The sequence below is a fragment of the Talpa europaea genome (genome assembly GCF_964194135.1).
Source record: "Talpa europaea genome assembly, chromosome: 6".
In the NCBI taxonomy this organism is placed as follows: domain Eukaryota; kingdom Metazoa; phylum Chordata; class Mammalia; order Eulipotyphla; family Talpidae; genus Talpa; species Talpa europaea.
The window spans coordinates 41631814-41644217 of NC_140072.1; the positions used below are offsets into that span (position 1 = coordinate 41631814).

Genomic DNA, 12404 nt, shown 5'->3' on the forward strand with positions numbered 1-12404 from the left:
ACAGGGAATTACTCAAGTATAAAGAACAAATAGAGTATTTGCATTGAGAACCAGGGAACTCTGAACAGCCACAAAGCACCACTACCACAAAAAACAGTCACCACACTCAGTTTATGATGTAGTTACTTGTGTTGCAAAAAAAAAAAAAAAAAATTTTTTTTCATTTTACAAAAGGATCTGCTACTTGGTTCAATTATTTTTTTTAAAGATTTATTTATTTATGCATATAAGAGGTGGGGTACAGGCCAGAGATGTGGGGGATGAGAGGACCCACCAGAGACAGAGCGGGGAACAGAACAGGCAGACTGAGTGAAATACACTGCTGAGGAGAGCAGCGGGCGAGACAGGAGAGTTCTTCCTTGCCATGTGGGTTTCTCCCTGGCCGGCTGGGGATTGAACTTGTGCTGCAGAGGCTGTGGATAGCTTCATAGTGCAGTGCTTAACCCCTTGCACCACCAGGGAAGCCCTACTTGGTTCATTTAAATAAATGAAATCTCCACTCTAAGCAAAGCATTTAATATGTAACAATTTTATTGATTTTCTTGGTTTTGATAATCACTATTACAATGTAAGATACCATTTTTGGAGAGTGTGGGTAGTAACTAGACCAAGCCTCTCTGGTCTCTTAATTTTGTACTATTATGGATTTATAATTTTTAAACAGAAAGTTAAAAGATTATATATATATAAATATACATATGTAATGCAGCATTTTATAATGCACTGAGGAACACATCGATGGGGTGAAAACATTACCATCTTTGTTACATGCTCAGTGGAGATGGTGACTGATCTGTCTTTGCCCCTCTGTAGTCATTTATCAGATAAAGTATTGGACTCAGAGTCTGTTATTCCAAACTCCATGGTAGATGATGGCTTCAATTATTTAATCTTTCACTACGGGAGCATCCATAGCAGAAAATAAACTCATTTCTTAAATCACGTTTTGTTGTCTCATGACCCAAAAAAAGAGGGAAGATGCCAAAACTAAGGAGCAAAATGGAAAGAAAAAGGAGGAAAGATCCAGAATAAGTAATTTGTTTTTGTGATATTAGCCAAGATTCAACTTATCTCTCTTGTCTCTAAAGTTTAGCACCTGAACTGAATTATCACATCATTCAAATTTTTATTCTAGTTAGAGTGAATTAACATTTCCAATTTAAGTTAATGAAATTCAAAAGGGGAAGGTGGTAATAGTTAAGGAAATTATGAAGGAATTGAACAGGCAGAATGAGTTATTGTCAATAGAAAGGGAATTTACTTATTCATTTACTCATTTAAGAAAGATTCCTCAACTCCTCACATTGCTTGATGGCACAAAGATGAACAAATTCCTATGTTCTGGCATTTACCTTCCAGGCAGTAGAAAGACAAGAAACCAATAAATACTTATGTTTTGTATCAGATTGCAATAAATGCTATGAAGAAAAATAAGGGTAAAGGTGTGGAGGGATGAGAATCAGAGAAGACAATTTTCAGTGCTTAGAGTGATGTTGCTCATGTTACAAAAAGGAGATGGAATTAGAGCAACCCAAATTCCAACAGATTAGCAAAAAGAAAGAATAATGTTAATCCTAGTAATGTGTCCATGAGACCAAACTTGATAGTTATATATCATTTTAATTTTTAGAGATGGTTAATTTTCCTCATTTCCCCCCATTGCTGGCAGTGTTTGATTTTCATACTTATTTTTTTATCTTTTTATTTTTTACATCATTGTTCATTTTTTCTTAAAGATTTATTTATTCATGCATACAAGAACCGGGGCACAGGCCAGATGCATGGGAAGGTGAGAGGATTCACCAGAGACAGAGTGGGGAACAGAACAGGCAGACTGACCGAAACACACCGCTGAGGGGAGCAGCGGGAGAGATAGGAGAAGTCCGCTGCGCCATGTCGGATTCTCGCAGGCCGGCCAGGATCAAACATGCGCTGCAGGGAATGTGGACAGCTCCCCTGTGCTGCTCCCTTCCTCCCTCTCATCCCTCTCCTGCCTCCTCCCTTTCAGTATGTCTCTGATTTAAAATTGTCTGTTTTTGCTTTGTTGTGTTTTGTACTGTTAATTTTTTTTTTTACGCTGATGTCTTATTTGGTTCCCTTATATTCCTGCTATAAGTGAAACCATCTGATATTTTTCTTTTTCTCTCTGGCTTATTTCACTGAGCATAATTCCTTCTAGCTCCATCCACATTGCTGCAAATAGCATAAGACCCCATTCTGGAACTGAGAGCCAGGCACATATTCACACTTATTTTTATAGCAGCTCCATAGAAGTGTTCATATCCTTTGACTCATAATACAGTGATTCTCAAACTCATTAAGCCTGTTGCCCTCTTTTGTATAAAAAATATTTTGTAACACCTTTACTCTTCTGAAATTAAAATCACAGCTAATATAACCTATCTAGACACATAGTTGCAAGAATTCAATACAATATTTCAAAGAAACCAAAAGGGGAGCGTAAGTTATAATAAACATAATCACAGAGTAGGAGATAACAGTGCCTGCATCTACACAAGAAATTACCATGGTAACCTCCATTGTCCACTGTAGCCCAGGCATATATATGTACAAGTCACAACTGGGAATATCACACCAACTTTCATGTCACTGGTCTAAAGTGAGTCCTGTGGCCCTCTTGAATTTAAGGGGCTCAGGAGTGGGAATCTTTCCATAGGACTAGGATGGGGAGAACCTGAAAGCCTTGTGTGACTATGTTGAGCTTTGGCCATTGATTGGTTGCTTGTGTTTGAGCACGTGGCATTTGACAGAACGGTGGATGTGACACAGCCGTCCATTGGCTAAGACTGTCCCATTGCATCCCTGGCTCTTCCCACAGATGCCAGCAAATCTCCAGGAAAACATGCCTTGAAATGTTTCTAGCATTCCTCTCATAGGCAGGGTCCTTCTTTATGAACCTTTCCATCAATCAAGCTCATGGGATTTATTCCCAGTTAATAATCCAAAAATAATTTGTTTGAATATATTGCTATCAAGTTTATTAATGCTAGCACAATATTGGAAACAAATATCTAACTGAACGAGAATATTTATCTATGATTTTCCCCCCAAAAGAAAATTATGCAGCCAGTAAACAGATTTCAAAACAGCGATATGAACCAAAAAAATCATACTTTTGATTGAAAACATATATAACATTTTTATATAATCTATATAAAAACACTAGTATATATAAAGCAAAGAATGAAACATTTTAAAGTCAGTTTTTTTGTGAAAATGAACCTGATGTATAGCTGTGTAACAAAGTGCCCCAAAACTTAAGTACCTTAAAACAACATGAAGTTGTTGGGGTCAGCAGTTTGGACTGGACTCACACAGTGTAACTCTTCGGCCATCTTGCCAGGGCTCACTTAGGTCTCTGATGACAGCTAGAGGCGCAGCAGGGGAGGTTGGCACAGGGTGGCCTCACCGACATGTCCAGCAGTTGCTGCTCTTGTCTGGGCCTCTGTCTGCAGCAGGCTAGCCATGGACATCTTCAAACAAACCCAGGAAAGTGTGCATTCTTTTAGGTCCAATTAATAGCGTGAAAGCCACTGAGGGAGAAGACTAATGGACAATGTTTTCTGTGTACATTTTATTACTATTCTCCAAAGCTTAATTGACCATAGAATATCACAGGCAAAAGAATAACCATCTATCTGGCACAGGGAAGGCAAGTAGATTTTATCTGAAGTGTCAACTAAGGTGTTTGGTACTGGGAGGCTGGTGTCTCCAGGGGGAGAGAGAGCAGGGATGAGTTAGCTACTTAGTCAAGTTGACCACAGGGGTGGGGTCAAAAATGGTAGGGTTAATGTCACGTGCGTTCCTGGAAGGATGAAGTCTTACATTAGAAGTTTACTGGAAGCAAATAGACTTTATGTAATCACAGCATTTTAAGACAGTGGCATCTTTTAATAAATGATTGACAAATAATAATCTCTATGCGCAGGTTGTGGTGCGGGAACTGCTGGCCCAATATACCAAACAGTATCAAGAAAGACCACTCTTCAGCCTCCTCCAGAACTGGGCTGAATCTGGGGGTGACAAGTTGAGAACCAGGTATGTAGTTGCTCAGGCTGTCACCATCCTTGGTCCTTAGTGTCTAATGACTGGCCCCAAATGTACAGAGCCTGGTCGAGGCACAAACCACTCTTTTGACATTTTTAATATTTGAGATATACAAAAATACATGAATATGTAATATTAATGCTCTTGTATCCACTGCCTAACTTATGAACTAAAACATTGCTAATTCTGTCATTGCTACTTGTATTCTTTATTATACATGTCCTATTCCAAGCACTTTACATGTTTTAACCCTAAAAGCCTGTAAATAAATATCCATGAGTAGTTATTTCTATTCATGGATGAGGAAACTGAGGCACAGAGGTTCAGTATTTTGCCCAAGGTTATGGGTAATGCGTGGCAGAGCTAGGGTTTGGACCTGGAGAGTCTGGCTTTAGGATCATTGCTTTGTTTTTGTTTTTGTTTTTTTTTTAGAGATTTATTTATTTATGTATACAAGAACTGGGGTACAGAGGTGCACGGGTGAGATGATTCACCAGAGAAAGAGTGGGGAGCAGAACAGGCAGACTGACTGAAATACACTGCTGAGGGGAGCAGCAGGTGAGACAGGAGAGGTCTGCTGCACCATGTGGGTAGCTGCCTGGCTGGCCGGGGATCGAACTGTCCAGAGGCTATCGAACTAGCCAGAGGCTGCGGATAGCTTCATTGTGCTGTGCTTAAACCCCTTGTGCTGCCAGGGAGGCCCTGCTTTCAGTTGTTTTTATTGACTTTTTAGTGTTGTCCTTCAGCTTGACATATAAGGCATAATGTATGTGGTATTCTGTAGCTTCCTGTTTTCACTCTACTATTTTGTTTTTAAGGTTCATTCAAGTTGTGTGTAGTTGAAGAGCTGCTCTCTAGCTTGTGATATTTCATCAGGTGCATGCACCACCATTTACTGGTCCAGTCTCCAATATATGTGGACCTTTGACCTTGTTTTTGATATTTTGCATGCATGAAGCTCTTATGAAAAATCTTATACATGCTTTTTTGGGGGAGTATGTGCAAGGGTTTCTACAGGGTTTTCAAATTTAGGTGCCATGACTCAGAGCGAGAAACACATTTTACATCACCATGGATACCACACATCTGTAGAGTCCCACTCCGCTCACAGGCACAATGAGAGCAAATGTTTCATGAAACAGTGCTTGTCCTATTACTCATAGTGCTGATATTAAACAAAAAAAAAATTCAAATACTAATCTCAGTCATTGAAACTGATTTCACACCCCATTAATGATTTGCAATGTGTTGTTTGAAAAACATTGCTCAATATGTTACTTAGGAGGGAAATAGCTGGGTTGTGGAGTATACCAATATTCACCTTTACTAGATATTGCCAGATTATTTTTCAGAGGAATTATACCAATTTATACCCTTACTGCCAGCATGTGTCCTGTGGAGCCATATCCTCACCAACACTCAGTATTATCAGACTTTTAAATTTTTGTCAATACAATGTAACAGAAGATTTCTCACTATAACTTTAAATTGCATTTTCCTTATTGCTGTTAAGGCTGAGCTTGCTTTCACATGCTTGCTCACTATTTATAGTTCTTCTTATGTGAAATTCCTGTTCATAGCTTTGTTCATGTCATCGAATATGTGTGTATGTATATATAGAGATATTTCTAGATAAATATATATATTATTACATTTCTGTATGTGTGGGAGTCCATTTTGGGGTTCTTACACCATTTTGTTCCTATTCTGCTTGTATATCTTTAACACAAAGAGAGCACTCTTGCAATTGTGCTAGACTTATAATAACTTGCTAGTATATAACATGTATTATATATAGTCTTATTATATTTCAAATATAATTCAAAATTATGTTGACTGTTCTGCATTTTTTATACTTCCCTAAGTTTTGAAATCAGTTTGTCAAATTCCTCAAAAAAAAAAAAAAAACCAACCCTACAGACATGAAAGGAGAACATAATATGTCTGCCCATATGTAAGGTTTCTAGAGTAGCCAGATTCATAGCAACACCAAGTTGAACAGTGATTTCCAGAAGCTGGGAGGAGGAGGGAATAGGGGGCTAGTGTTTAGTGGGTATAGACCTTCACTTTGGGTTGAGGAAAAAGTTCTGGAGATAGACAGTGTCGATGGTTACACAATAATGTGAATGTACTTAAATGACACAGAATTGTGCCCTTAAAATGGTTAAAGCGGTAGATTTTATATAATATATAGTTTACCACAATTTGTAAAAATTTGCTGCAGTTGTCTTTGAAAGTGTATTAAATCTACAGATTTGCAGAAAAATTGACATTTATAAATCTTATCTTCCTTAGAGATTTTAATCTTCTAAATTATTTTCTAAAGATTTATAATTTTTCTTATATCCATTGATAGAATTATTACTATTTTCTTTTAAATTTTGTTGTTGCTCTAAAAAGAATATTTTAAAGATTACATATTTTTGTTGTTGTTGGTTTATTATAAATACAGTTGATTTTTTTATATAAACCAGCCCTTAAAAATTTTCTAATTGTATCTGTAGATTCTTTAGGTTTTTTTCCCCATAGATAACAATATCATCTGCAAATAATGTTTTATTATTTCTTTATAGGCCCACTTCCTGAAGAAGTATTGTTATTTTAACATGTTTTTGTCATTCCTAGACAATGAATTTTACCGCAAATAAGTAATTGCATCTATTTTAGTTTGCTAATTTAATAAATAATCCTTAAAAATCTAATGGTAAACTACCTTTGCATGCTTAAGAAACATTAAATTTTGTCATACTATATTATCATTTTTATGTTTTTCTGGGCTTGACTTGCTAGTATTTTTGTAGGGATTTATATACTTGTTGACTTACTGTTTTCCTTGTTTGCACTTCTCTGGTTTGGATTTATATAATAGTTTTACTGGTCTCATGAACTTATTTTGGGAGTAGCTTCTGATTCTGTGGAAGAATTTGAGAAGTTATTCAAAGGGGAATATTTAAACTACTGATTCAATTAGTTTATTTTAAGGTATTTAGGCTTTCTCTTTATGTGTCAATTTTGATATATAGTGTTTTTCCTAGGAATTGACTCATTTGGTTTTGAATTTATTGGTATAAGGTTTATATACTATTCTGTAATTATTTTTTTTAACTTCTCCTAAATCTGTAGTTACATACAAATTGTCATTCCTAAAGTTATTTCTGGGTGTCTTCCCTCTTCTTTATTGCTGCTGCTTAACCTTACTAGATATTATTCTAGTTTGTTATTTTTCAGTCAACTTTTCCATTTTTTTTTTCCAGATTTTTTTTTTATTTATACAAGCACTGGGTACAGTCAGAAGCACGGGAGGGTGAGCGAATTCACCAGAGCCAGAGCGGGGAGCAGAGCAGGCAGAAGGACCAAGGTACACTGCTTAGGGGAGCAGCGGGCGGCAGGAGAGGTCTGCGCACCATGTGGGACCCTCCTCTGGTGGCCTGGGAGCAGCCGGGGATCGAACTGGCACTGCAGAGGCTGTGGGCAGCTTCGCAACCCAGCACTCAACCACTGTGCCACTGGGGAGGCCCAACTTTTCCCTTTGTTGATCCACTCTGGTATGCCTTTGTTTTCTGTTTCATTGACTTGTACATGTATTGTCTTCCTTACTCTGCTTTTGAGAAGTGTGTTATGCTTTCTTTGTTTGTATATTTTTTAAATTATCATTTTTACTTGGAGGCAGATTATTGGTCTGTATAACTCAAATATGTTGAACTGATTTCCAAGGAAACTATTCATTAGAAAAATAATCTTACAATCCTCATTAAAAACATGGAAAACACAGTAAATGATAGTATGGGACTTTCATATCCATTAGCAGGAAGTGAAATTAAGAAATTTGTAATCTGTCTTTTTGTTTTTTAAAGTATTGTTCACATTCCTGGTTGTTCAAATGTAGTCTATCTTTAAGCTTGAAAACATGAGCTCTTACAACTTAAGGCTGTTACTTAAGTCTCTTAGTTTTAATGTCTCACTTTATCCTTGTACACTCTACCAAGTCAGTGCATCTTTTTATTATTTCTATCCTTGAATGGGCATTTTATAATACTGATAGCTTTCCTCTTAATTGATTAGGTTGAAAATTTTCCAATATTCAAGAAGTTGAAAGAATAATATAATTCCCATCAGAATCAGTTCCATCCATTTGGGAAACTTGTCCCCAAACTGGTTGCAAATCATCTGCCTTTTCACTTATTTTCCAGATAGCAGAACAGGGCTTATTTCCATCATGTTGTAAACATAACAGACTCTCACCCATATGCAAATCTATATTCCTAGCAAATTTTCCAGGATAGACTTGAGATGTGCCAAAGGCAGTATTCCAATTGTAAATATTTGAAAAGTTCCATTTCATTTATTTTTGTCTTGGTTATTAACCTTCAAAAGAGTGTACATCTCTCTCCCACACATCCAGGTTTTACTGATTCAGTCTGTCTGTGTTTATCCACTTAAGTCCCCAAACCATTCTTACTCTGATTTTTATGTTAAGCAAAGCTTTTGGCATCCAATCTATTTCATCATACCTTGTGTATGGGCACTGCTGTAACACTAGTTACAGTAACACTAGTTACTTCTTGCTCTACAAACTAGTGTTACAGCAGTGACCCTGGGTTCTCAGTCTTCATGGAGCTCACCCTGAGGTAGAGCATTGGAGTGGCAGTCATATTGTCAATGCCCACAAGAGGTGCACATGAGAATGTGGGACTTGAGCAAAAACGCCTGAGAACTTCTGAAATCCCTCCAAGTAGGCTGCCATTTGTGTGAACATCCAGAGACTACCCTTCATTTGGACTGTGGGAGGACAGGGTGTGGCAAAGAGGGGAGCACAGGAAGGAGGTGCCTCTGCTAGGATTGTACCTGATTGTGCAAACAGCTCCACTGTGCTCTTTCTTGTCCCGGTGAGTGCGGCCTCTCTCTCTCCCTTAAGGGTGAGCACTGGAGCACATGCTGCTCTTATCAGCCCATGGATCCTCTAGGAAGCTATGGGCTTTGAGGAAAGTCAAGATTCTTTATTTTACTGGAATGTTTTGCCTTACTATATTATAAATATCTTCAAATATTCAACAAAACTGAAAGAAATTTTAGTGAACATCCATAGAATCATCTTGATTTTATTATTAAAATATTTATTATACTTGCTATATCATGTGTCTATCTATGCCCATATAACACACACACACACGTATCTATTCCTTAATCCACCCATCAATGCTAATATCTTTTGATGTATTTTCAAGCAAAGTGCAGACATCAGCACACTTCTAAATAATTCATCTTGTATTTAACATCATCTTGCACACATTACAATTCAGTATTTGGTTGGCAGGGTTCCTTTTCATGTAGAATCTACATATTATGAAATACACAAATTTTAGACTTGTATTCACTGAATTTGGACAACTATATAACCAAAACCCTTATCAAGATACATGTCATCTGTGCCACTCCAAAAGTTCTTTTATGTGCCTTTCTAGTGAATTTCTATGACCACCATCCCATATGAACTTACTATATTGATAGTTTCTTTTTTTTTTTAAAAGATTTCTTTATTTGATTTATGCATACAAGAACTGGGGTATAGGCCAGAGGTGTGGGAGGGTGAGAGGATTCACCAGAGACAGAGTGGGGAACAGAATAGGTGGATCGACTGAAATACACTGCTAAGGGGAGCAGCGGGCCCGACAGGAGAGGTCTGCTGCACCATGTGGGCATCTCCCTGGCCAGCTGGGATGGAACCTGTGCTGCAGAGGCTGCACAGCTTCACAGCACTGTGTTCAACCACCTGTGCCACCAGGTAGGCCCTATACTGATAGTTTCTAACACAGATTGGTTTTTGTTCTAGAATTTTATAAAGGTGGAATCATACAATATATATTCTTCTGTAGTTATCTTATTAACTTGGTAAAATGTTTTCTGACATTGATTCATGTTGTCATATACATTAGTATACTCTTTTTAACAGCTGAATAATATTCTGTATTATCAATGTACTAGCCTTTGTTATTCATTCTCTTATTGATGGATAGGCACCAGGGATGCTTTGCACTCCTCAGGATAGAACTTCTGTGAACATTCATATATACGTCTTTTTGTGAATATATATCTTTATTTTTCTAAGGCAAGTAGAAGTGAAATTTCTAGATTATAGGGTTTGTGAATATTTCATTTTATAAGACATTGTGAGAACTTTTTCTGAAGAGGTATTACCATTTTATACTCTATCAACAAGCATGAGAGTTTGGGCTGCTTTATATCCTCATTAATTTTTGATGTTTTATGTGTATTATAATTTGTAGTCATTCTGGTAACTGTGTAATGCTACCTCATTGTGGTCTTCCATTACATTTCTCTGATGACTAGTATTGTGCATTTGAATTAAATTTATATTTTATTTTGTAAAATACACAGCTATAAGAAAGTTACCCTTAATGATATTCTAATTTTTGAGAGACTCTGAACAGCCTTCTATGCTGGGTGAGTTCCTCCAGCTATGTGGCCTGGTTGTGTTTGACATAACATATAGCAAGGTGGTTCCTGTAGCACATGCAGTTTACAACCTTAAGTAAACAGTGTTCCACAGTAAACATCTAAAGAAAGGCAGTTCCCAGTAACAACATTCACTGCCTCTATGTTTCATAGTAAGTCTCTAAAATGACTAAAACATACTTTTCAATAAAATATGAAAATTTTTACACCTTTCTTTTACTGGACTGAGAGGAGGTAAACTCAGCCTTCTAAAGGCCAAATTAAGAATTTATTTAATTTAGAGAGGGGGATCCAGCCACTGCTGGGGCAGACCTGAGGTGCAGGGAAGCTCCCAGCAGATGCGCCATCTTAGGACAGGGAATTATACACCTGTCTGGACCTCACCAAAGCTGTTGTGTGGAGCTGAGAAAGGGCTGTCCCCACAGTCAGAGGTGAGCTGAAGGCCCCCACAAGCCAGGCCCAACCTGGCAGTGAATTGGAGCCCAGAGTTGGAGCCCACAGGGGCAGACCCAGGGCGCAGGGAAGTGCCTCCCTCCATAAGCCAGGCCCTGTCTGGCAAGGAGTAGGAGCCCAGAGGAGGATCCAGTAATTTGGAGCCCAGCGGGCAATCCAGCCACCACCAGGGCAGTCTGTGGGATCTCAAGACCCACCTCTGGAATTAAACAAATACAGACGGAGGAGATTTTCAGGGACAGCAACCATTTACATATCCATAATACCACTGCCCTACTGGACTGCTGGCATAACAGTATTGGACTTGACAGTATTGGGCTCTATTGGACCACCAGTTCCCAACATCCCAGAAAGAGCACACCAAAGAGATGCCAGCCAGTACACAGTGTCCCATCTCATAGGACAACTTAGAAAACAAGCAGCAGGGAGAAGAAAAATTACAAGCAACCAAGCACGTCCCCAGGAAAAAGACACACCACAAAAAGACAATCAAACACCAGACTGCAACACCAGTGACTTAGAGGAACTTATGAGTCTTCCTGATAGAGAATTTAAAATGGCCATGATTAAAAAAACTGGAAGAAGTTGAAAATGATATGGGAAAAATTACCAATGATCAGAAGAATGAAATTGAGTCCCTACAGAAAAAAGTAAAAGAAATGCAGGAGATCAAAGGATTAATGGAAGAGCTAAAGAACTCTGGGAAAAGCAATGAAAGCAGAATAGATGAAATAGAAGAATGAATAAGTACTCTCAAAGACACAGAAATAAAAAGAACCAAAAACAGAAAAGGAAAGAGAAGTACAAAGGCAAAAGATTGAAGAAATACTTTGGGAACTATCTGACTCCATTGAGGAAAGGAAATATAAGAGTTATAGGACTCCCAGAAGGAGAGGAGATAGACATAGGAACAGAGAAAATATTCAAGGAAATAATTGAAGAGAACTTCCCAAACATGAAGAAGGAGCTGAAAATAGACATACAAGAAGCAAGAAGAGCACCAAACTTCCATGATGAAGGGAAAAATACAACAAGACACATAATAGTAAAGTTCCCAAGAATCCAAGACAAGGAAAAAATATTGAAGCTGACAAGAGGGAAGAAACAGATAACATTTAAAGGAAAACCAATCAGGCTGACATCAGACTTCTCCAAAGAAACACTACAGGCAAGGAGAGAGCGGAGGGACATAGTCAACAAACTCCAGGACAACAAATGCCAACCAAGAATACTCTATCTCGCAAAGCTCTCCTTCCTCTATAAAGAAAGAATAAGGACCTTCCCAGACAAACAGAAACTGTGGAATTTCGTTATGACTAAACCCCCACTCCAAAAAATACTACTAGAAGTCCTAAAGCCAGAACCAACAGAGGGATGTATAAGAACAAAACAAGACCAAAAAAAAATAT

General features: G+C 37.9%; 1 protein-coding gene across 1 annotated transcript in view; it reads left to right on the top strand.

The window, feature by feature from the left end:
• The window catches only part of ACOXL (acyl-CoA oxidase like), a gene marked incomplete at both ends in the record, with an annotated part of 268533 nt that overhangs the window by 165187 nt on the left and 90942 nt on the right, over positions 1-12404 (top strand). The window contains one exon of the mRNA XM_084235198.1: positions 3950-4059. Within this exon, the coding sequence (XP_084091324.1) occupies positions 3950-4059 (110 nt within the window). The remainder of the gene's footprint in view (positions 1-3949; positions 4060-12404) is intronic.